This window comes from Aulonocara sp. 'chitande type north' Nkhata Bay, linkage group LG19 (assembly GCF_057382095.1).
Source record: "Aulonocara sp. 'chitande type north' Nkhata Bay isolate Kocher_YH1m ecotype deep benthic linkage group LG19, A_spYH_male_GT1.1, whole genome shotgun sequence".
Lineage (NCBI taxonomy): Eukaryota > Metazoa > Chordata > Actinopteri > Cichliformes > Cichlidae > Aulonocara > Aulonocara sp. 'chitande type north' Nkhata Bay.
Genome location: NC_141362.1, coordinates 25,673,333 through 25,699,814, shown reverse-complemented (window position 1 = coordinate 25,699,814; position 26,482 = coordinate 25,673,333). Strand labels below are relative to the sequence as shown.

General features: G+C 40.4%; 2 protein-coding genes across 8 annotated transcripts; one reads left to right on the top strand and one right to left on the bottom strand.

Annotated features, from left to right (window-relative positions):
- Window positions 1-2,519: 2,519 nt before the first annotated feature.
- On the bottom strand, window positions 2,520-16,481 carry kdm1a (lysine (K)-specific demethylase 1a). 7 transcript variants are annotated; one of them, XM_086274359.1, is made up of 22 exons: window positions 16,212-16,279; window positions 15,482-15,533; window positions 14,628-14,912; window positions 14,132-14,300; window positions 13,860-13,993; window positions 13,704-13,782; window positions 13,518-13,610; window positions 13,292-13,398; window positions 13,069-13,150; window positions 12,660-12,754; window positions 11,099-11,116; window positions 10,105-10,247; window positions 9,933-10,023; window positions 9,707-9,841; window positions 8,254-8,327; window positions 7,037-7,148; window positions 6,721-6,853; window positions 6,430-6,617; window positions 5,329-5,443; window positions 5,024-5,151; window positions 4,456-4,602; window positions 2,520-4,043 (listed from the first exon to the last, which is right to left on the bottom strand). In XM_086274359.1, exons 2-22 carry the CDS (start codon window positions 15,524-15,526, stop codon window positions 3,843-3,845), a joined length of 2,574 nt encoding a protein of 857 aa, XP_086130485.1. In that variant the 5' UTR covers window positions 15,527-15,533; window positions 16,212-16,279; the 3' UTR covers window positions 2,520-3,842. The 7 variants fall into 7 exon arrangements, with proteins under 7 accessions (XP_086130485.1, XP_086130486.1, XP_086130487.1 ...); XM_086274360.1 differs by having other exon boundaries at window positions 14,132-14,297; XM_086274361.1 differs by having other exon boundaries at window positions 15,497-15,533; window positions 16,212-16,277.
- A 454-nt stretch (window positions 16,482-16,935) lies between these two features.
- On the top strand, window positions 16,936-21,344 carry tmem30b (transmembrane protein 30B). The gene is made up of 8 exons (XM_086274367.1): window positions 16,936-17,065; window positions 17,452-17,650; window positions 18,799-18,906; window positions 19,030-19,137; window positions 19,296-19,386; window positions 19,467-19,604; window positions 19,717-19,926; window positions 20,536-21,344. Exons 2-8 carry the CDS (start codon window positions 17,462-17,464, stop codon window positions 20,712-20,714), a joined length of 1,023 nt encoding a protein of 340 aa, XP_086130493.1. The 5' UTR covers window positions 16,936-17,065; window positions 17,452-17,461; the 3' UTR covers window positions 20,715-21,344.
- The last annotated feature ends 5,138 nt before the right edge of the window (window positions 21,345-26,482 follow it).

The following is a 26,482-nucleotide window of genomic DNA, read 5'->3' as shown; positions in this document are numbered from 1 at the left end:
ATAAAAAGACCGAGTCTCAGTTATTTTGGAAATCATGGGTAACACTGGCTGAATCCCAGAGGAGTTGTAATTCCTATTCCTTTTCCAGCTTGAGCTGCATGGTGCCAGTTTTTTGCACCTCCAGAGTACAAGCCTCAACACGTTCAGTCGAGCTGCCAGACTTTCAGGTGCAGGACTGAACTAAAGATGTCTCATATAATGTACCATAGACCAGGGATATCAAACTCCTTTTACATCACAGGATACATACAGCCCACTTCAGATGAATGAAATTCCCATTTCTGTCAATGTAAAGAAGTGTGACTACACATTTAATCCCTGCATAAGAATATATGTTAGCAAAAGAAAAAAAAAAGTGATTTCAACAATCATCTCAGTTTTTCTACCTGACAATGATATGCTGCTGTATTAAAGAATTAATATAATATATATATAATAATAATAATAATAATAAAATTCAATAAAAAATACACTTTTATAGTAGATAGTGAAAACTGGAGTTTTTCTCTCTTATAATTGCTTATTTATTCATTATGCTCATTGGTGTAGTATGAATGTGTATGGGGCATCCCTTTAATCAGGAGGAAAAGCTGTGAAAGTTTATGAAAGTGCAGTTAAGTTCCAAATTTATGCCCTCCTTCACATTTTCCAAAGCCATCGAGTGTGCGGGGCCATTTCTGGCCCCCTGGCCTTATGTTTGACATCCCATAAATTTGTATAGATGGTGATTATGTAATATTGCTTTAAGGTTCAATCGTTCCATCAGCCACATCATTGGGTTTAGTTGCTTATTAATGCAAACATCAGCTGACATGGTAGCATCACATGACACAGGAGGGTTGTTAAACATCTTTGAGCTGATGGGAAAGCAACAGTAACTCTACAGACACTCGTTACAACAAGGGCATGCAGAGGACCACACTGGTTACTATTCCTGTCAGCTAACAATAAAAAACTGAGGTTACAGTTTACATGGGAGAACAGATGATAGGATCGGAATCTGCCCTACTAGCTCTGACCAGAGTGCACACATCTTCTGATGACTGCTTCCAACACGATAATGTACCATGAAGGTGTTGAGTTCACTGTACTCCGATGCACCTTTGGGATGTGGTGACTGTGCATCCAGTAAATCAAAAGGGGGACCAGTTAAGTACTGGTGAGATGTACCTTACGTGTCCAATGAGTAGGTGTTAATTGTGAAGATATTTTAAAATGTTTGACATGTCACAGTTGAAAAAAATAGTAACAGTTGCTTATTTCCATTCAGTTTCATAGTCCTAGTGTTAAAGAGTCACTGCTATTGTCGGTCACACCTGTGGTTTTGCTTCTGCAATGTGAATAGAGACAAATAGTCACATCTAGCAAACCCGCAGGAATCAAACTCGTTGAAAGTCATGGGTTAACCTGCTGTTGTGGTTTTAATCTGCCCCACATTCAGATGGATGGGAGGTGGTGCCTGTTTGGACCCTGGTACTTCTGAGCCTCAGCTCTGATGGCTGACCTGAATTAGTGCTGTGAAGTCAGCCGTAGAAATGACTCAGTGGCACTCCAGGCGAGCGGAGGAGTGAAGCAGGATAGAGATCACACATTACAGCAGGTGTGAAAAGAAAACCGAGTGGGATGTTTACTGAGTGAACATGCAAAGGGTCAGAGGTCAATTGTGCAGAATTATATAAGTTTTAGAAGTGGCACTAGAGTGATTTTTATTTATTTATTTTTTGTACTTAATTTAGACAACCATGAGTGATGGGAAGATAATTCGTTGTACTGGTATTTAGTCATAAAAGTATACTAAAGGAGAGATATGATGAACAGCACGTGGGAGGTTTTGTACCTGCATTAGCACACATTCCACCCAGCGGCTATGGAGCTGTAGTTACTTAAAGACTTTTATAATACTTTCTGCCTCTCTATAAACCAATCAGTTGATGTGGGCTACAGGCTATTATAAAAAATAACCTCACCAGTCAACAGTTACACACTGCTCTGAGTCTATGGTTTACCAGGGAGGTGAAAATATCTGAGTGCAGCAGTCCAAAACCCCAGCTCAAATTACTGTTGTTACATCAAACATCTCCTTTGGTCACGATAATAATAACCACAGCTCTGAGGAGGGGAAAAAAAGGCCCATGACGCTCAAGAGTGCATGGAAACAGAGGGGCACCGAGCCCTGAAACTTCAGAAAAAAACCTCATAGCTCAAGGCTGACCATTTTAATCTCCCCCTTCATTCATCAGATCCCCCACTATGTGGAGCTGCTGCCAGGGACCCTCATCTCTCTCTCAAAAACACAAACAGTACCACAGACCCTGGGAGGCAGCCAGACCTGCAATGAAGGAGGGTCACCGAAGGGTCAAAGCAGATGCAGCCATGTTACATGCAAATGAATGTAAAAGCGCAATCACGACACAGTTGCAGGTAGTAGAAGCTCAAGAAAAGGGGGGGATGAATCCTGAAATCTGACAATCTACACATTTAAATCTAAGATTTCCCCCCCCAAAAAAGAGTCTTTAATATATGTCTTTTCTTCTTTTAATAAAAGAAACTGACAATACAAAAGTGTTGATCACAATAAACAAAAAAGTTAATTCTTTGAATAGCTCTCTTTAACTTGTAATACAAGTCTTTTTCAATACACTTTCCAGCCTAAACAAATGAAATTTAACAGGCACACAGTTACAGTATATAGTAACATGTTAAGCTTTAAGACAACAAGACAAAAACAAAAGTCTTCTGGAGGAACAAAAGAACACATAAATAAGACATTCGGCTCTGATAGCTCCACATCGAATCACTCCAAGTACCGAAAGTAATTCCATGCCGGCAAATCTAAAACAACAACAACAAAAAAAGATTTTTCCCCTCACGGTTCCCTAGCAACCCAGTCTATGTAGTAGGTCATATCCTATTCTGGTAGTAGTTTGTAGTTGTACTATCTGCATATTTTCACATTTTTCTGGAACCTCTTAAGAGCCAAACTATGTCTGAAGAAATGGTCTAAGGCAAAAGAATCTTAATTAAACGCATGTCCAGAAAACTCTAGAAGTCTCATTATTTTATTCTAATAGCAAAACTTATTGGGGGATTTAAAAAAAAAAATTTCATGAGCCCCCTTTTATTTTATCCACTACTTTCTATCAATCTGACGGCATCCGCACATGTCTGGTCACTTTTCTGTAAAACTCTGTCATAGTCGTCTATCTCACTAGGTCTGAAAGATTATTATGATAGATCCTTACTGGGGAAGTGTCTCCTGCATCTTTGTGATTTTATCAGCTCAGTGGAGACTATCCCACAAAGAAATAGCATGTACATAATGACCCTGTACCTAACACCGTTTCTAATGCAATTGAATGAATTTCACAATTTCCAAATACAGAAGAGAAATTTCTGTCTGTGTGGACAGGCACAGACACAAATCACCATCACTCTGGTAGGTTTTGAATGAAGCTGTGAGGAACATTAAGGTTTGCCCTAAGTTTGAATGCCATCGTTATTTATCTATCCATGTCTAAAAGGGACTTTAGACCTTACAGAGCTTTGACCAAGAGATTTATCTAGAGTGTGAAGGGAGAATTCACAGCAGATGGGTGTCACCTGTCCTGCCTGCTGGATGCTATACCCAGACACCACCCCTCATCAAAACCAACATTTCCTGTAGTGAGAATGCATCCGTCCCTGCTGTGTGTGACTAGATGCTGTCCAGAGTTTGTGTGTAAAAAGACCAATCCAGAAATGTCACCAGTTTATGGGTTAAACCTTGTTTTGTTTTTACATTTTAATCACAAATTGTCTTAGTAGATCCAGTCCTGAGTAGGAAGGAACTCAAGAGAAGCTTTTCAAACGGTGGCGGTGGGCGGAGTTTGCTGAGGGTTGCTGGTGCCAGTGGGAGTGGCTTGTCTGGGAAGTGTGTACATGGCACCGAGGAACTGATCTGCGATGCGGCCGGCCTCTCGAAGACCACTGAGGAGTGCCCCGTGAACTGTAGCGGGATAGTTTCTGATGGTGTGCTCACCAGCGAAGAAGAGACGAGGGACAGGCTGCAAAAGAAAAAAAAAAACGCTTTGAGATAAGCTTTAAAATGTTCCGCCGTTAGAGTTGGTTAAAAGTAGACGGGATTGGGAGGGTGGGGGTGGTAGTAAATTGTTGTGGCTCATCAGTCAACACATACATGCGACTTGTTCACATCAAATCAGCACACCAACATCAAAACAGCCCAAAAACATCTGTGCTGGGAATAAACCGCTCTGCTTTGGTTTGGTTGAATATTGTGGGCAACTTTTCCTCATTACTTTCTCGCTCTCACTCACACACACACACACACACACACACACACACACACACACACACACACACACACACACACACACACACACACACACACACACACACACACACACACACACACACACACACTCCTGAATAATAAGCAGCCGTCTGCTGAGCACTTACCTGGGAGGCTCCTGGTATCGCTGGGCCAGGCGTGATGGGCTGCGCCATCAGGTCATAGTCATTGCCTGAAGAACCTGCTGCTACATATGAGTAGGATCCTCTCGCCCAGGGGTCGGCACGCCAGCGGGTGACCACAGTTTCCTTCGGCTGCCATGACAACACACAACAAAAACAGCACACGCTTTGTAAGAATTTTCCATGATGATATTAGAGGGACCTGTAAACAGCTGGATGGTGCACAGCTCCAACGCTGGCATGCATGCATGTGATTTTATCCCATTTGAAACCATAAGCAAATGATTTATAATGAAAGGTGGTTTGGATGCGACTCCCCCCCATTGCGGGCGCTTTCACATATGCTCGCTCTGTTAAGTTTTGCTGGTTATGGGGTCAATTCAGGAATGAATTTGACATTCCACTTAAAGTATTGGAAAACTGAGAAAACCCAAATGTTTGAGCTTGAAAAAAGCCCCAACCACTACTTCACTGGAGGCTTCAAACATAATATTAAGATGTGTCTGATCAAAACTAGGGGACAGAACAAAAGACGACACACAAAAGGCTCTACCTGTGGCACAGCGCTACTTCCAAATATTCCTTTAAGGATGGCCAGGCAACGTCCGACTATAACGTCATCACTGATGTTCTCCATAATGCCAGCAGCCTCGCCAGCCATCAGAGCGAGCAGGATCGGGGCTAAAAGAAAGAGTCACAATTCGTTATTTAGACCAAAATATGGTTGGGGTTTTTTGGTTTGTTTTTAAAGAAACAAATTACTCATATGAACAGCTCTTAAGTAAACGTAAAAGCCCTCAAGAAAGTACTGAAGCAGTAATAGCATCAACGGCTAGAAATATGTGATGTGTACACCACCTTTGTAGAGGTTCCAGAAAAGGAATAGTTCGCCCCGACTTGCAGTGGTGGAGCCGACGTGACCGAACAGGTTAACGCTCGGATCCCAGAACACGCGGTCAAAACACAGCACCACCTTCAGAAACAGGGAGGGTGATAAATTAAGAACAGTCACCTAACAATCAGGCAGCTTATTTAAGACAAAACTCAATAATTTGTGAAGTACATCTAATGCTCAGCACATTGACAGCTCAGAATAGGTTGGGCCATGTGAATGGTAGAGCTCCTCCTGCTGGAGTAACTGCGCTAGTAGCAGCTCAGATTGCATAATAATGCAGTACTCTCCTCTGTGATGCAGCAGAATTAGAAAATAAAGTACTCTGCTGCGGATGATGCACGACAACAGAGGGAGTAGAGGAGCTGGTGGGGGTCAGGAGTGACGCAGAATGAGCACTCTGATCGGATTACTAACACGGGGCAAAAAGCATCTTTGGTGTGCACGCCATCCAGCTTTGTTCCACCTACACATACATGGCTCTCCTCTAGTCACCACTCATCATCTTCCAAACTAACACGAGGAATAGAACAACAATAGCATAGACATATATAGAGAAAATTGGAATCCTAGACTGATTTATGAAATTAAATAAATAAATAAATAAAAAACACAAAAGAAATCAGCTCACTACAGCAGAAGTGCAAGCTTAGCAATTTGAGTGCAGAATAACAAACCCCTCGGGACTACAATCAATAAATCCTGAATAATGATTTTGCTTTAAATGCAATATCCCTCCAGCAGCTGAAGGTCAGGTTTTCAGCATAATTATGCTGCAGCAAAAACAGAGGGTCATCTCCCTGAGAAACCAGCTCCTCAGTCCTGCTGAAAACACGCTACATGATTTAAAATAGCTTGAGCGCTGAAGCTGAACATGACAACATGTGTTAGGAGTCAAGCAAAAGTTGGGCACATCACATGTGTTACCCCACTGTGAATGAGTTTAAAATTAAAATCTTTGGACTCCAGCATAAAAATGCGACTCCGTTTTTATGAGTAGAACCTAAACAATGCAGAGTTTATCCTTTTCACTTTAACAAATGCTTATCCATATATTTAAATCCAACCTTGTTGAGGTTGCCGAAACCCATCCTCTGTATAGCTGATGTCTTCCACTCTGGCAGCGGGGGAACAAATTGGACTGCAGGGGGCTGCTGCTTCAGCACCCCGAGGGGTAGCGTGCACAGCACAGCGTCACACTTGTAGATGAATGTCTGAGTCGTGGAGCGAGTGTTCACAGCTATAACCTCACAGCCTGCAGAATCAACAAGAGTGCTCCTTAAACATTCTGCATTTATATGAACTGCAATACTGAGTTCCTTCAGTTCCACTTTTGCCAAATGACATAAGACACATACCAGATGCTGTATATCGGACCTGCCGCACCGCTGTGTTTAGTTTGATGTCCAGGCCCTCAGCCAAGGCCACAGGAACACACGAGTAACCATTTCTTACTGTTAAGTGGCTGCCAGTGAACTCAAAATCATCATCCTGTGGAAACATTAATTTAACATTTTATGTCAGCACAATAATAAACTTCCCCAAAAGTATTTCAAAGCAACAATAGCTTATTGAGCATATGAAAAAGCCAAGAACCTCGATTGTCTTCATTAAAACCAACCGCAGTCTTGCATTGCACAGTTAAGTCTTTTCAAAATGTGTTCGTGTACATACCTGATCCCAGTGTTTGAGAGAAAGGGTGGAGAGGGGTGTAGCGTTGGCAAACTCCAAGTTGGCAAAGTGCCAGTCTAGGATCTGCCGATCCCTGGATGACAGGTAAACATCACTGTGGGAAAGAAGGGGAAGGCAATGAGAAGTGAGGTACACTGACAGCTCACGCTAACTCAACTCAGGCTGCTCTTTCAAATGAAATTCTGAAAGAGTTGGGATGCTGTGTAAAATACAACTAAACACAAAAATATAACTAAAAACACAAACCCGTTATCTGATAAACTGATAACAGATAGAGCCCTTTCTACCACCGTGTCCGTTGATTTTTGGTCTTGTCTCATGCGTGCAGAGACGTTTTGGAAACTGCTGAACCTTGTGGTGCTCATTTTTACTTTTCTAACTCTGCCTCTTTAAAAAGCTCTTTTTATACCCAGGTTACTGACGCGTCGCCAGGTAACCCAATTCATTTTCTTTTTAGTAACACTTACTTTTCCCGCCTTTTGTTGCCCTTTCTCTTATAAATACTGCTTCATAAAATCAGAATCAGAATCAGAATGGGTTTATTGCCAGATGTTGAGGTTTACAACATTAGGAAATTGCTGCGATGCTTCAGTGCAGACAATAAGAATCAAAGTGCTATGTAGAAAGAAAGATATGTGCATGAGATATACATGAGATATATACATGAGAATAAGAATTATGAGTGCTACGTAGAAAGATATAAAATGCAAATCAGTGTAATCACTTTTTATTTATGTCTTGGAAAGCGTCCCTTAATTTTTCGTGACTGGGTTTGTATTTTTAAAATATTTCTTTAAACACACAGTGTTGTTTATTTAACCAACAAATTTCACTCAATCCATATTTAGCAAATGATGCTTCAACATAATCAGTCCAGTATTTTTACTTGTGAAAGCCGCTGAAGATTTACATCAGTAATGACATCGCAGGTTAGTGTTGCAAACCCAACTGTGACTTTCATTAAAGGACCAAAAAACAATTGCTTAATAATAAATCACCACTGTAAACCTGGAAACAGGATTTACTTTGCCACTAAACACCAAAGTGGTACAAAGTACAGCCAACTCTGGGTATTTGTTCTAGCTCAGAACTCAAATGTAAAAACAACATCTCAGTGTTTAGAATCGTTTTTTTATAACCCCCCCCCAAAAAAATCCAAATCCTGTTGGGGTTCTTTGGGATGGAGGGTGGGGTCTTACCTGGGTGGATTTGCTTCCAGCTCTTGGAGTTTCTCTTCAAGTTTGACCTGCATCTCCACCAACTCATCATACTCCTACAAACAAACAGCACAGTCATGTAATGTAGATTTCATTCAGTGTCACAAGGGATCACAATCACAGTGTAGGAAACTTCTTATGCTTCCAGATACTGGGAATATTATCACAAATACATGATTTTTAAAAGTGTTTTTATAGTCTGGCCTCGATCACTATCTTAATAATTTTTTACTTCAGCTTGCATTTAGTATGCACTTCAGGACCCAAAATTAGCAATACACCAGTACTTCTGTCAAACAACAGACTTTTGGAGATTGAGTTTCACATGCATGTACATGTGTGTACACGGTACACACCCTGAGGGTTTCAGGTCATGCAGAAAGGACACGCAGCTTTGACAGAAAGAGCTGACTTAACCTGTTCAGTTCACCACAAGAGAAAAAACTAGGACAGTGCAAAGTCTGGTATTACCACGTAGCAGTCGAAGCTCCAGGCAAAGCTACATTAAGTCTTAAGGATCCCTCGCCTCTAAACTAGCTGACCTGAGGAAACACAAAAAGTGGCAAGACTACCACAGAATCTCTCAACAAAAAGAATTTCACTGGCTTTAAAATCTTGTTCTACAGTGCAGTCATAAAAGAATATAATGTGCATAAACACACACACACTCTCTTAAAAGCCAAGTCTGTCTTGCTAAAAGTGTATGTATACACATGTGCAGACAGAAAGACTGTAAGACAGTGATTCAAACCCTTGAAGTGGTCTCTCAGAGAGCGGATGGGTCGCAGACAAATCCAGTTCAGATACCAGCTGTGTTTAAACTAAATCTTCCCCTTTAAATACACACACAGCAGTAGTGGAGGTGATTTATCCTCACCAAAAATAAAACAGCGGCACTCACTCTAATATTACGTCCAACTGAGGCATTAAACCACTTAAACACAGCCTGTCTGGTTTACTTAGACAGCACAGCATTAAAATTCTGCGAGGCATCCACCCTGAACTAGTGGTCCATAAAATATCCCCTTCAGATGATAGTACTTCTTTAGCACTATAATACTCTTAAAATCACTTGTTAAATATTGAAAGTTCTTTCCTACACACTGTGGTGGGTCAACTTCCCGACCAATGAATGAACCTTATAATAAACCTAGAATGTCTAATACTGCCTCATAGTAGCTCAACCTACAGAAAATAAAAACAAAACACAGACACTATGTGACACTAACAAAAGTGTAGGATAGTGTAAGGAGTTGTAGCTATAATGCTCTTCTATGACACTGATTAGTGATTTTTGGATCATATCCAACCATCCATCCTCTTCCCCTTATCCCATGTGAAATACATTTGCTTTTGATCTGAAATAGTGTTAGACTGGCGATCTGTCCAGTGTCTATTTTCCATTTCTCAAAAAACAAACAAACATCGAACTTACTTTGCAGAGTGCGGTGAGGTCTCTGTGCTTGCTCTTCACCAGGAATTCAGCTGTGATATCTCTGGGGGGTTTTACTTCACTTGCTTCTTTATACTGCTGATGGAGCTCCTTAACACGTTCCTTAGTGGATACCATCTGAAAGGTGGAGAAAAGAGTTGAGGTAGGTAAGCAGAGCGAGGGGAAGAAAGTGGCAGCTAAGGAAATTGATAAAGTAATTTATGCTCACCTTATTAAGAAGATCCCTGAGCTCTTCCTGAGTCTTCACAATCTTCTTCCAGTGTTCTATCTGCTCATCTTTTACATGCTTCTCCTGCAGCCTACACACATACAGACACATTAGAGGTGTATTCAAGTACCTATAAGCATCTTTGATACTGATACCAGATTCTGTTACTCACTGTATGACCACCTCCAAAGCCTGACCCAGAGACACTGGTTTGTTATTGAGGAAGTTAAAGTCCAGCTGGTGGCTGAGGTAAGAGGTGGCCTCCAGCAGTCGGTTGAACTCTTGCTCCACCATCTCATCTTTTTCTTTTGGTACCTGGACACCCAAGCAATCGCATGAGGAGAATTTCTCATTGGTGGCATTTAAAAGACAGCATAATAAAAGTACAGGCACACGAGACATGGCACTAGTCAAATAAACAAAACTACACTTAACTCTTTTGATGTTTAGGAATAATGGAATCAATACTGACAAAAAAACTTTGATTCACTAATAAAAGTTATTCATGTCTCCTTAAAAAATACTTAGAAATATTACAGTATTTGATGCCTTGATAAACATGCAGAAAGAGCTTTATGACATGTTTCAAAATCACAGAACACAGACAATGCAAGAAAAGAGTTAGATCTATGGCTAAGCATTAGTAGAACACATTACACATTATGATTGGGGTGAAACACATGAGGATGCTGTACATTTATCAAAGAATGGAGCTTTCTTTATTTGATTTGATTAATGCATTGAATATTTTTCACAGCCAGCCTCGTCTACTGCAATTTAGTAGAAATATAGCCAATGATATAACTAGATTTTCTGCATAGCATTGTTATTAAAATGAGCTAAAATATCGTGTTTGTAATGCGTTTTTTGCTAACCAAAGTTACTTTTTCACAAATTGAAACCAGAAACATTTAAACTGATTTCGTATCAACTCACTACTTTAAAAAAATAAAGGCTAAAAATGTTAAATATAGTGTTTTGTCATTTTTTATCCAAACACAAAAGTTAATGACACTTTGCTTATTTGCTGTTCTCTTTAACTACTACAGGGATTTAAAAAAAAAGTTACATGATGTGAAGCTCAAATGGATGAGCAGCAATATTTAGTTCTAAAATTGGTTAAAAAGGAAGTAAGAGAAATAGTATGCAAATAAACAGATACATACACTTGTGCACCGTTCACCCTTTAGTAGTTCACCAAAAAGATGAACATGGCAGGAGAGAGGGGAAGAGAGAGACAACATATTAAGTAAACATTTTCAAAGTCAAACGGTTTTGCACAAAAGTAAATCATGTACACTTAATTTGCCTTTTCCTGCAGGGGGGGAATTAGTTACATGTGATGTGACTGCTTCAAAAGATTTCAAAATAGAGCCTTGAAAAGGATCCTAAACATCCTACTAATGTTGCTGCAGTTTAATGGGCAGAACACAAACTAAAGGGGGAAAAAACAATTTAATGACATTAGGCTAGATCCGTTTCTAGGCTGTTCAGTTCCTAGAGGAACTAGAGCTGTTGTTGATCAGACGCAACAGTATGTAGTTAAAAACTCTACCACCATGTTTCGGTGAATCTTTGAAAGCCATAAAAGGGACAAGTACCAGCTAGGAATGCAAACACAGCACTTTAATGCCAAGAGTTCACCTTTTCTGCAAGCATCAAAAGAAAGAAAAGAAAAGAAAAGAAAATCCTAACAGAATGTTCTGGTTTACACATCTGTACATGTTAAAAGCAGACTCTGTGGCGCTTCCGACATTTATGCATGAATGTGTCTAAAAGCATGGCCATACCCTCGTTTAAGTTACAAGTGCAAACACACAATCAATTTCAACAAACTCAGAAACCACTGACTTGTTGTTGGACATAATAAAAAGACTTATTCAAACATTCAGAGTGAACCACCAGACCCACAATCAGGAACAGAAATCAAATAAATAAACCAGCATGGAGGTGGGTTTTGAGCAGTGGTTATCAAACTGTGGGGGATGATGGGGAACAGCCAGGTGAGAAAAAAAACATAATAAATTGACCCTGTGATGCACGGTGAAGCTACTTTGTGATTTGAACCCTTTTGTTAGTAACTGATAAAAATTATGGCTTCCCACGTGTTTGTTTTCACGAGACATTTGCCAACTTTAACCACATTTCCACATCAATTACTAAATGATTAAAGCTGCAAACGATTACAAAATCATCTCCTAGAGTTAGGTAACCCAACAGAAATCATGTGAAATGACCCCAAGAAAGGCATTCATTGAAAACATCTTCACAAGACCACTGAGCTGAAACAGAAAACACAGACTTTAACATGTCTACTGAACATTGTGTGGGTCTGGTCTGGAGCTATGGCAAACATAAGTTGTACATGGAGGTTATCTGTGTTATTAAATTAAATGGTTCACATAGTTCTGTTACCATCACTGGGAATGTTTAATGGGTGTGTCAGTATGAACAGCAGCATGGTTGAAGCAAGCAGACATATTTCACACATCAGCATGCATGCCTCTATTGCTGTTAGCCTATTGCCACATCGTGGTTTTGTAACAAAATTTGGAATTTTACAAAAAAAAAACAACAAAAAAACAACAAACACACACAAAAAGTTTGTTATTAAAATTAAATCAAATATATATTTACAAATATCTTAGGAGCCCCACTGAGTTTTGCTGCAACAGGATAATAGACAAGAGGCACCTCAGTATTATTAAGATCATTCATTGTACTTACAGCCTGTCCATTGGCTTCATATAGTGGACACTTCTGTTTGATCTTGGCTAGCTCCATGTTAACCTGCTTACTGACAACTGCCATAGGATTTCCTCCTGAACAAGTGCACACACAGACCCAAAATACAATGACATTACACAGGCTGTTATCACCCTCTACAGGTTAATCAAAGTAAAACTAAACCAATATAAAACTATAATTAAAAAATAGCTCTCTTAACACTGTGATCTCAGATCATGTGACACTAAAAATTATTTGCATCTTGAACACATGAACGCTTCTGAGTTTTGGAGTATTAGGAATTGTATACTAAAATATATACACCTCTACAGCACACAGATGCTAAACACTTACTAAATGCAAAAAATGATTAACTTCAGCATCTCAACAAAAAGAATCTGATTCTTACCCAGCCCTGTCACTACCATGGCTCCAAGATCTGCAACATAGTTGCCCTTCCTGAATGTGGCCACTCTGCCTCCAACACGGTCCTGCATGAAAAGATTAACATTTCAAAAAGAAATTTAAAAGTATACATGAATAGAATTTAGAGGCTTGTTATAGTGAGCATTTTAAAATCTCAAATGACTTATACCAACATCTGATTAACAGAAATACTGTTAGTAATGTACCCTGGCTTCCAGCACAGTAACATCCATCCCAAAGCTCTGCAGCTGCCGGGCTGCGGCCAGGCCAGACACACCTCCACCAATGACTATAACCTTCCCAGTCTTCTTTGCTGCAGGACAAGGCAGTATTTTATTTTTCAACTCAAAGTCATGTAGAAAACATAAAATGTACCAAAATTAGGTTAATTGCTAGTGCTATTTCAGCAGTAGAATAACTGGATGAACTTACTGGGTAAAGGCTTGACCCTCTTGTAAATACCAAAGTTAATGAGACCATGCCTTTCCAAGTAACTGTGTATCCTGTGGACCAACACAGCATCACCTACAAAGAGAACAAATGGACATCAAATTTCTCTTTCTGTATGAGGACAAAAATAAAAATAATGGGGAAAAAGTGTTTTATTTAATTCCTCACTGTTATATGGAGCTTCAAGCTGCTGCGCTGTGGCCTCAAAGGTCAGCTGTATTTTAGGGTTGTCTAGCCACAGTTGGAGCTGGATGAGAATAACATGAATTACAGTACTGCCCTTTATCTAGAAACTCAAATTAATCCATTTATATGAATACATACCGTGCGGTTGCGAATGTACAGAAAGACCTTCTGAGTCTGTTGGGGACCACTGATGATGTCAGGGAAGCAGGCTGCTTCCTGGGATGTCATACGGTCATGAGGAAGACGGCTCTGGAAAGCAGCACCTTCCAAACCTAAAAATAAACACGCATATTTCTTTTCTGTTGAAATGAAGTCTAAGATCAGTTTAACACGCCACTCAGTTAAGAATTGCAACCAATTAGCAGAACATGTCTTCTTTTACTGCTCTAACATGCAAGTGTTTCACACACCAGACGGTTCATCTGGTTCACTGTCATTCTCTTCCTCCACAGGTGGGGGTGGAGGAGGGATGACCTGCTTCCTTTCTTTCTCTGCTTTGGCATTCCTCTCCTCCTCTGAGTAGTATTCATCCTCCGAAAGATTAGCCAGGCTTTCGTCCATCTCGCGGTACTCCACCTGCAACAGTAGGCACAATAAAAGCATCATTAAAACCGGCGTTTGTGTAAATCGTTCATTTACTCCCACTTCTCTTAGAAGTGCTGAAACATTTCTCAGGCATAACCAACAACTGCCAGAAATATCACACTGTAAACACTGGGAAACAACTGCCACTTCTAACTTTTCACGGAGGTGCAGACGCAGAAAAATACCTGTGTCTTGGGATAATGAACACTCCTCGGATAATGAACGCTCCTGAAGCACAGAATATAATCAATTCTCATGATGCCACAATAAACTTATTTCCTTTCCTTCCCTCGTGAGCATCTATAAACCTAAAATATTTACTTTTGCTCGCTTGCGTCGACTCGTCCTACGGACTTCAGCAGAGTCCTGATCTGCCCCTCCGGGGCCTGACTGGTGTGACAAAGAGGCTCCTCCATGTTCCCCACTAGGGGAAGACCTGTCCTTTTTCTTTGAATCCATAGCTCCAGCCACTGAGGCTGCAGATCCCGTCTGGATGTCAGAACCCGGGACCCTATCACCTCCCGCTGCAGAAGACGAAGAAGAGGAGGAGGAACCCGCATCTGATTTCTTGCTAGACAGCATTATGGAGGATGTTGGAGGCCTCTCCTAAACAAAAAAGGGAACAGGAATGAGATGTACTCCTTAATGATGATGCTTACAACAACAAAAAGTGAAATGGTTGAAATTTAGATGTTAGCAACAGTGTAACCAATAATAATAATAAAAGAAAATATTGGATGAACATGATGATGTGGTTTTGAGCACTGGGTAAATAACTGTGTGCACACATTACTGCACTTATACTACTGCAAAATATATGAAAATTAAAGATTTACTTTAAAGCAACATATAAAAAGTACAAAATCCATAGGGATAAGAAACAATGCACAAGGGCCTGCAAGTCTTTGCACCGTCAGTCCAAATGCCCTTGTAAGTGTAATTCTCAGTAATTGAAGGTTTGGTTAACAATTATTTTTCATCATAAACATTTGAACATCCTCCTGCCATTTGAAGCAAGAACTGCAAAATACTGCCTGGTGTTTGAAAATACATCATCCCAAAATAAAGACATTAATTCGTTTTTTTTTTTATTTCTATAACTGGATGATTTAAACAATGTTGCGTGTGCATGGATGTCATGACTTTATGAAATGAGGGCACCAAGGTACAGTAACCTTGTCTTGTTTTACCCATTTCTCCGTGCACCTGGTAATATCCATTCAAACACTAAGAAATAAAGACAGAACCAGAAATATGGTTACGAACAGGACTGTTTGATATCGGCCTTTTGTGTAATTTTAAATTGATTTTAACTTAGCTAAATTACTTCGTAAAATACTGAGACCCTGCGTGGGACGAAGGTCTTTCACAATGTCTGTCGATCAAGTCGAGATATCTCCTGAAGAAAACAGGAAATGGCTTGCCGTTTGCCCGTCTGTATCCTACTTTCTGATTAAATATGCCCAATCCCGTTAGTCAGGAACCGTCTTTCTCTGACTTGTTTCAGCTAGCAAGCTAACGACAAAACTAGCTTAGCAATCATTTGCCAACAGCAGGTTTTCTTCTGTTCAAAGCCTTAAATGCACCATATGAATTTCATATCGTAACCATTTAACGCTACTGCTAAACACGCAATGTACTGCAGCCATATAGATTTAACTGAATTTAATATATTCCTTTCTAATTTCTCATTGGCGACCATGCTAGGTTAGCCAATGCTAACAATAAGCTCCGGCTAGCACCAATGGTAGCATAAGAGCACGTACGCCGGTTTGTTTGGAAATTAATGCGTATTGATACACTGTTCGCGAAATCGTTTGCAAACGTTCTCACACTACTCTGCACTACACTGCTACTGTTTTAAGGCAACCGGAAATTATAAAATACTGAAAATATTAATAATACCTCTCAATCCCCCAGAAGATGTCAACACAAAGACTCCACACTATTAGACCTTGCACAACGAACTTCTCTGTGATTGGTGAATGGAAAACGTTACGCAATTGCCGCCCTGTGTAGTTAATGGTTGAGATAACTGCCAATCTAAAACAATGCCGAACCTTTGAATAGCTCCTACTGTTACTGCCATTACTCGAGGGCGCTTTTCGTGGTTAAATGGATCATAACTACTGCAATGGATGAAATATTGTTTACCTTTAGATATGAACACTATGTTGGTGCTCTGGAACAGCTTCTGAATCCAGCACGGAAAGAGCGTTTTAAAGAAAAAAAAAAATCATTTATTACTAAATTACAGCATATGTTATACTGAGTCAAAATTACAAGTCAGTTTATCATTTTTTTTAATTAAGTCAGCCTTGTAAAGCCTGATTCAAAAAATATTTGTTGAATAAAAGTAAATCATATCAGTTTGCCCATTTCGGTTTTAATTTGCATAATTTTTGCTACTTACGGCATTTTTTGTGGAGTTTATTCACACAAATCTCAAATATGATACCCTCGGAGTTTCAAATTTGCATAGGCCTAGTTGACATAGTTCAACCCAGTATCACGGCTTTTTATTTATTTTTTAGTGGCCAAAACAAGCCTGCAAGTTCCGCGTTTCCGTCCTACTTTCTGTCCGCAAAACCCCGACCCTGCAAACAACTGACGTCATCCCTAGAAAAGAAAAGAGCAGTGGCAGAGTAGGCGGGGTAAGCAGGTAAAGGTGTTCCGCTCCGTCGGGCTCACGACTCAGGGAAGCAAATCGATGTTCTGCTTTTGAGGCTTTTGTGTCTTCGTTTTAGAGCTGATTGCACGTAAGTGGCTAAACATATAAAAACAAGTGTTAGGCGTGAATATAATGATAAAGCATTTTGTTTGGGGTAAACTATGTATCTGAACAAACCCATTTAAAAGTGAGCGAAAACTCAGTGGTGTACTTTTAACAATCTGTATACCGTTGGGGTCGGGGTTTTAGATTTCGTGTGTACAGTATTACAAAGGTTTTCGCTGTGTTTTATGTCGAGCTGTGCTACAGTGTTTTGTGACGTCAGTTGTCAACACACCGTATAAATCTTTGGTGAACAAATGAGCTAGTATACTTTTAGTAGGGGGTTCATACATTGCCGTGGATGTGATAGACACATTTGCAATGCTATAAACTGGATCATACTTGTAAACCTATAATGATTCAATCTAACAGAAGCGAGAAAATGGTGAAACAAGAGTCAGAGTCAGCCAACCGGCCAGACAACACCGCCTTCACCCAGCAAAGGCTTCCGGCATGGCAGCCTATACTTTCTGCTGGAATTGTAATCCCAGGATTTGTCCTCATTGGGCTGGCCTTCATCGGCATTGGAGTCGCTCTCCTTGTCACTTCCAGGAGCATCCAGGTGTTAGAGGTATGACCTCCACACTGAAAGCATATGCCTAGGATGAACAATCAAATGACAACTTTTTAAAATAATTATAATTATTAAACAGGGGCGGATCTAGAATGGTGCCATGTGCCACCCTAAAATGATCTCTTGCCACCCCAAGTGTCACCCTAGTTTTGCACATGACAGTGTTGTTTATTAAAATAAGATACCATTAACTTTGAATTTATTGAATAGTGTTAGCCCCCTACACCAGCGGTCCCCAACCTTTTTTGCGCCACGGACCGGTTTATGCCCGACAATATTTTCACGGACCGGCCTTTAAGGTGTCACGGAAAAATACAACAAAATAAAACTAGTACCGGTACCGAAAAAAAGAAGATTTATTCATAACACACGTGAAAAGACCCAGGAAAACCGAGTTAACGATAAAAACGATAACAAAATAACGCTGAAAACCGATTAAAAACCCTGAAAACCATACATTTCACACCCGAGCCTCAACTCTCGCGGCCCGGTACCGAACGACTCACGGACCGGTACCGGTCCGAGGCCCGGGGGTTGGGGACCGCTGCCCTACACCATTAACAAATGGTTCAGCTCATAGCAGGACCGGCTTTTTTCTTGTTTTCACCAGAAAGCCATGCCTATGATTGTGCCAGAGCACATTTTGAACAACACCGCTCCATGTTGTGTAGCTTTCTGAATTTTATACATATTGTGCTATATATTTATTTATTAAACTGGCTATAGAGTACATAGAATCAAAATTCACGTGTTTTATGTGGATTCTATGTGAAACTAACATGTTTAATTATGTGGGCTACAGAAAATAATTAAGTTATAGACAATATTTATATGAAAAGCATGTATATTTACTGCATTTGAATCATTTTAACCATATGTCATCACCTGCATATGTGTTTGAAAAAAAAAAAGGCTTTGATTTTGCAACCCCATTTGATTTCTCTGCCACCCTCATGCCACCCTAAGAAAATTTCTTTAGATCCGCCCCTGTTATTAAACAGTCTTTAAACATTAAAATTGATATATGGGATCATTCTTATAAACAGTTACTGACCATGCTGTCTGCTTACAGACTTGATTACAAGAATAAAAATAGGTGTTTTTGAGAAGTAAGAATTCATACTTTGATGTTCTTTCCCACACAGTTGGACTACACTGGGGATAGCAACGGATCACCATGTTCTAGCTGCTCCCAGTCAGTTATAGCAAACTGCAAGTGCTCACTGAACTTCACCCTCACTACTCTGTTTCAGGTTGGGATGGATCCTTATTTTATATAATTTATGCCAGCATAACTGTACTCCTGCCTCTCAATTCAGTGGGGTTTTTTGGTTATTGCTTTTTTTTTTATGTGGGTTTTGTTTTCCTTAATCCAGGGCCCTGTGTTCTTTTATTACGGATTGTCAAACTACTTCCAAAACTACAGAAGATATGGGGCATCCAAAGACGATAATCAGCTATATGGAGACCTGAGTTCCTTTACAGTGAGTTAAGAACACACAGTATTTCACAGACATGCACAGACTTGGATGTGTAAAAACATGCAGTTTCTAAAGCTGTGCTGAATTTACTTTTACAGTTCTGTAATTCATGTAAATCTTACAGACCATGAATTTAAAAAAAATGTCTGTATCTCTTGAAGAGCCCCAGTCGTTCCTGTTCCCCCTATGACTACGACAGCAGCAAAAAACCAATTGTGCCATGTGGATCAATAGCAAACAGCATGTTCAATGGTTTGTATGGGATCTCTAGTAATTGTGGAGATTAAAGTATCTTCTATAAAAGGAAGTGTTAATTTTTTTTTCTTTTAAAGACACTTTCACGCTGACTCGGACCGTCAATGGGACAACAAATAGCGTGACCTTGGATGGAAAAGGAATAGCGTGGTGGACAGACTACAACATCAAATACAGAAATCCAAGCGTTACACCTCTGAAGAATGCCTTCAATGGTAGTACCTTTAGTTTAATTTTATCTTAAGTTGTGTTTAATAGAGGGTAATAAAGTGCACATTCCAGGAACTTAACATACTTTGGTAAATGTTGGCCTACTTTGACTTGCAGGTACTGTGAAACCCATAAATTGGGCCAAGCCTGCTTATGAGTTGGACGCATCAGACCCTAGTAACAACGGGTTTGTGAATCAAGATTTCCTGGTGTGGATGAGGAGGGCAGCACTGCCAAATTTCAGAAAGCTGTATCGACGAATCGATGCAAGCGGGGATTATCAAAAGGGTCTCCCAGCTGGAAACTACACGATTGACATCACCTACAGTATCCTTGTACTCATTACAGAATATACGATGATTTAAAGGATGATGCATATTTATAATATATGTATTTATACACATGTATAAATGATGATATGAAACCAATGATATTTAACACTTACAAAATAGCCTGCTGTTTAAAAAATAAAAAATTCCACGATTTAAAGATTTACGAGGCTCCAGTGTCGTGTTACAGCCACAGCAGTGTATTCGTAACCTGTTCAACGGGTTGGGTGTGTCTCTGTTCACCAGAGCACTGGCTTGAGCACAATGACTCAGGAGTTCTTTAAGGTGACCAAAAAAACAGGCAAATCTTCTGACATAGGTAAACAAGCTAGGCAAATAGCTTTTGATTGTCCTGTGCCAAGGCAGGACTTATGTAAAGTTCTCCATATCGCCCACTTTAGAAAACAGGGCTGTAAGTTTGAATACTTTCAATACAACATTTAAATATATTTGTTTGTTTGCAATACAAGCAAGACAGATTTTTATGGAATGAAAAATGTACTTTTTGATATAACTTATGTCTTTTCTGCTTTAGTGTTATTGTTTTCCACAACTGGTATCCATTTGTATCTATTCTCAGTGTATATCCTTAACACTTGTGCCCCAGACTATCCTGTTCGGGCTTTTAATGGGGCGAAGAAGATTGTGTTCAGCAATGTGTCCTGGATGGGTGGAAGCAATGAATTCCTCGGCATTGCCTACCTCGTGATTGGTTCCCTGTGTGTCGTGATGTCCGTAGTTATGCTCATCGTCTATGCTAAATTCAAGTTCCCCGATGAGGAATGAGCATCTTGTCATGGACTTCAGCGGATGTATCGACTCGATCAACGTTTTCAATTATCCTTTCCGTCTTTTTGGCCTTCATTCGATGAGGTGATCAAGGTGCGGTTTAGTCCTCATGTGAAATGCTCAAATTACGTATTTTATCCTGGGTATGAAGATTTATCTCCGGAGGTGCAGACAAAGTCTGTTTTTAACTTTCAAAGGACTTGATGCTGATGTTACTGTATTGATTCCATGCAACTAGTGAGCTAGCATAATTTATTTTATTTTTTTTAAATGTTGGTATATATAGTTGTCCACCGGCACATCTGTAAACTAATCCTTTACTTGTCTAGCCAACAAATAGTCATTGCCAGCAGACCTCTTAAAAACATGCTTTTGTCATCAAAAACTGAGCTGCATTCTCACTTTAACTCAGTAACAATATTAAAGCCATAAATCATTGAAAAGCTATTTAATCTGTGGGGTGTGTAATAGAAGTTGCAAATGTTGCTGTTACTCAGGGATGCGGTGTATAGGCTAAGCCCCTAATTATATTTTCTCTTAACTTGTTCCAGTTTGAACTGTTTACTCTTTGAAACTCATGCTTTACTTTATGTTGGTATTTATTTAAATAAACATGACCAGAACGATTGTGTCCTACTTCTTATTCTGCATATATAATCATACTCAAAAAGCTCAATTTGGTACATGACATTTTATTTTATTATCAAATGTGTAATATCATGTGCTGGTGGGTCTGCCTTCTTGATGAAAAGGCAAAGGGAGATTGAGATGTGATCTTTTTTTTTTTTTTGTCCTGTGGGTTTGTGGGTGGGGTCTCTGTAGAAGGGACTTGTTCCGGCTCTTTGTCCTGTTCTTCCAGCAGTTTCTGAAAACTTTTTGGGGCGATACTTCTCACATTGTCCTGCCGGGGTGGGGCCCACTCATGACACTTGATTTAAATGTGATCCCATGGAGTGCCGATAGAGCACATGTCCAGAGGCCCCATTCCCACCATGCCACTATTACTGTCTAACAATGGGATGGAAAGAGTACTTTACTCAAACACACTTTTCATATAGTTAAAAATATGCTAGGCTACTTTCTTTTTCTGCTCCATTTTGAATGCACATGCTGTACCTTGTACTCCATAACATTTATTTTAAAGCTTTAGTTATTATTTTACAGAACTTTAGATACAAATCTACACACAAAAGGAAAGAAAGTTTAGCTAACTTGTATCTGCAGTTAAAGTATATAAGTTAAAATCTATCAACAGGGGCACACATACACACACACACACACACACACAATTTTAATCACATATATACAGAATTACATAAAAAATTAAGCAGTCATAATGAAATGAATGCTCACAAGACGAAGTCCTCAAAATCATTTTTTTAATATATATCATGACTAAAGATAGAAATCTATACAAGTTTTCAAATTTTGGGGAAATATATTCCAGTCATTAATTGCTTATTAGGAGAGAGCTGACTGCGCAAAAAATGATGCATTACTTAGGCACACCTACATGGCGGACCTTGTTGCTATACTCATTTGCCCAGAACAGGCTGGATAAATCTCGTATTGTATTCAGATGTACTAAATGCATATCTGAATTCAATAGTAGAATGTGTTTGTAAAGTGATCTGATGAACTTTAAGTCAGTCTTATTCACCTGTGAGCAGCATGACATGCAGAAATGAGAAAGAAAGAAAGATTCATTGCATTCAGATTTCCTGTCTGTCACCTTATTTATGGAATTACCACAACAACTTTCATGTGCCAGGGAATATACTTTTCTCGCTTTTGAGTTTGATAGTGTTGAGAGAATCTGATTCATTTTCACATCATCTGTGTGGTTAAAAGTCAAAATATTTGTGCTAGTTAAAACCAATCTGGGACTGCATTTCTGGAGGACTAGCACTAAGCTCTAAAAACAAATTAATATGAGGTTATATATACTTTTTTACATTTATAACATTTTGTATTGTCCCATTTATGGGTACACTTTTGAGTTCTCTTTTCCTAAGAGTTAATCAGTCCTTTTATAGATCTGTTTAATATTTTCTTTCGTCTGTGTTATGATCTCAAGGAACAAATTTTCTTTGGCCTTCCCGTGTTGTCCTATGACTTTATTTTGAAAACCTTCAATTAATTCAGTCAATTGTATATTTTAGATATTGGGCAAAGAATGTTAAACATGGAGCTGCCGTGCAGGCGGAAAAGAGGAAGACCACATTGACAAATCATGGATGTAGTGAAGGACAACATGCAGATAGTTGGTGTAACAAAGGAGGATATTAGGGATAGGGTGAGAGGGAGAATAGGATGACCAGTTGTGGCGACCCCTAGCGACAATAACCTGAAAAGAAGAAGGGAGTATTCACTTTTTATATAGGTGTAATATAGATTATTAAATATAAGCAACCAATTTTTTTTAAAGTATTACCTAACAAGGATTATAACTTTTTCTTGAGTAAAGACTTTAACACAAGTAATTCAACACAAAACAATTCTCCACGTTTCACGTACTGATAATAAATATGTAGTAGGTCACAGGGTTGCACATTATGGAGGGCCCAGAGTGCCAAAGGGAATTAAATAAATGCATAATTAGTATGTGAGAATGCTGTTTGTAGATTACAGCTCAGCATTCAATACCATCGTTCCCTCGAAGCTGGACAGGAAACTGCAGGATCTAGGACTGAGCAGCTCCCTCTGCAGCTGGATCCTTAGCTTCCTGTCTGACAGACGCCAAGTGGTCAGACTGGGCAGCATCACCTCATCCCCCATCACACTGAACACTGGTGCTCCACAGGGGTGTGTACTGAGCCCTCTCCTGTACTCACTCTACACCTACGACTGCACGGCCACTAACAACTCCAACATCATTGTGAAGTTTGCGGACGACACTACAGTGGTGGGTCTTATCACCAACAGTGATGAGACAGCTTACAGGGAGGAGGTCAGCGCCCTGACCCACTGGTGTCAAGACAACCATCTCACCCTCAACGTCGCAAAGACAAAGGAGTTGATAGTGGACTTCCGGAGGTGCAGAGAAGTACACACCCCCATCACCATCAACGGCGCTGCTGTGGAGAGAGTGAGCAGCTTCCGGTTCCTTGGTGTACATCTGGCTGAGGATCTTACGTGGTCAGTACACACAAACAAAACAGTGAAGAAGGCGCAGCAGGGCCTCTTCTTTCTCAGGAGACTGAAAAGATTTGGCATGAGCCCCCGCATCCTCAGGACCTTCTATCACTGTGCCATTGAGAGCATCCTCACTGGATGCATCACCACCTGGTATGGCAACAGCACCGCCTACAACCGCAAAGCTCTCCAGCGAGTAGTGCGGTGCTCTGAACGGATAATTGGAGGTGAGCTTCCCTCCCTCCAAGACATCTACAGGAAGCGGTGCCTGAGGAAAGCGGGGAGGATCATCAAGGACTCCAGTCACCCCAGCCATAAACTGTTCAGACTGCTTCCATCAGGAAGGAGGTTCTGCAGCATCCGGTCCCGTACCAGCAGACTGAGAGACAGCTTTTTCCATCAGGCCATCAGACTGCTGAACACTTCATAGACACCTCAGCTTCACTACTGGAACTTTAACATTATGCACTCCACACTGTATATAAATGCCACTTGTTTTGCACATATTCAACTCTGTATATTTTATTTTATATATTTTATTTATTGTTTACTCTATTTAATTTGTAAAATATGTGTACACACACACACACACACACACACACACACACACACACACACACACACACACACGTAGAAAGATATTTAGTATACACATCCAGAAATGCATATACTATTATATATTGTACATATATTTATTAGTTTCAGATGTAGCCATTCTTGTATTTTGCTTGTTTACATTATTGTATTTTGCACAACTCTGTTGCTTGTGAAGCTCGCACACAAGAATTTCACTCACATGTACTGTACCAATGTACCTGCACATGTGATGTGACAATAAAAGTGATTTGATTTGAATTAAATGAATATTAAAGTGTGTCATTTAATAATTAAAATAGGAAATAGTTAATCAACTAAATCAAATCAAATCAAATCAAATCAAATCACTTTTTATTGTCACATCACATGTGCAGGCACACTGGCACAGCACATGCGAGTGAAATTCTTGTGTGCGAGCCCCACAAGCAACAGAGATGTGCAAACACAACAACACAAACGAGCAAAATACAAGAATGGCCAACCTGAAACTAATAAATATATGTACAATATATAATAGTGTATGCATTTCTGGATGTGTATACTAAATATTTTCCTACGTGTGTGTGTGTGTGTGTGTGTGTGTGTGTGTGTGTGTATGTATACACATTTTTACAAATTAAATAGTAAAAAAAATAAAATAAAATAATAATAATAATAATAAAATATATAAAATATACAGAGTTGAATATGTGCAAAACAAGTGGCATTTATATACAGTGTGGAGTGCATAATGTTGAAGTTCCAGTAGTGAAGCTGAGGTGTCTATGAAGTGTTCAGCAGTCTGATGGCCTGATGGAAAAAGCTGTCTCTCAGTCTGCTGGTACGGGACCGGATGCTGCAGAACCTCCTTCCTGATGGAAGCAGTCTGAACAGTTTATGGCTGGGGTGACTGGAGTCCTTGATGATCCTCCCCGCTTTCCTCAGGCACCGCTTCCTGTAGATGTCTTGGAGGGAGGGAAGCTCACCTCCAATTATCCGTTCAGAGCACCGCACTACTCGCTGGAGAGCTTTGCAGTTGTAGGCGGTTCTGTTGCCATACCAGGTGGTGATGCATCCAGTGAGGATGCTCTCAATGGCACAGTGATAGAAGGTCCTGAGGATGCGGGGGCTCATGCCAAATCTTTTCAGTCTCCTGAGAAAGAAGAGGCGCTGCTGCGCCTTCTTCACTGTTTTGTTTGTGTGTACTGACCACGTAAGATCCTCAGCCAGGTGTACGCCAAGGAACCGGAAGCTGCTCACTCTCTCCACAGCAGCGCCGTTGATGGTGATGGGGGTGTGTACTTCTCTGCACCTCCGGAAGTCCACTATCAACTCCTTTGTCTTTGCGACGTTGAGGGTGAGATGGTTGTCTTGACACCAGTGGGTCAGGGCGCTGACCTCCTCCCTGTAAGCCGTCTCATCACCGTTGGTGATAAGACCCACCACTGTAGTGTCGTCCGCAAACTTCACAATGATGTTGGAGCTGTTAGTGGCTGTGCAGTCGTAGGTGTAGAGTGAGTACAGGAGAGGGCTCAGTACACACCCCTGTGGAGCACCAGTGTTCAGTGTGATGGGGGATGAGGTGATGCTGCCCAGTCTGACCACCTGGCGTCTGTCAGACAGGAAGCTAAGGATCCAGCTGCAGAGGGAGCTGCTCAGTCCTAGATCCTGCAGTTTCCTGTCCAGCTTCGAGGGAACGATGGTATTGAATGCTGAGCTGTAATCTACAAACAGCATCCTCACATACGTGTCTCTCTTCTCCAGGTGTGACAGGGCAGTGTGTAGTGTCAGGGCTATGGCATCATCAGTGGACCTGTTGTGGCGGTATGCAAACTGTAGAGGGTCCAGTGAGTCGGGTAGTGCAGAGCAGATGAAGTCCCTGACCAGCTTCTCGAAGCATTTGCTTACGATGGGGGTCAGGGCTACAGGTCGCCAGTCGTTCAATGAGGAGATGGTGGAGGATTTGGGTACAGGGACGATGGTGGCCATTTTGAAGCAGGCTGGGACTACAGACAGAGAGAGGGAAAGGTTGAAGATGTGCGTGAACACTCCAG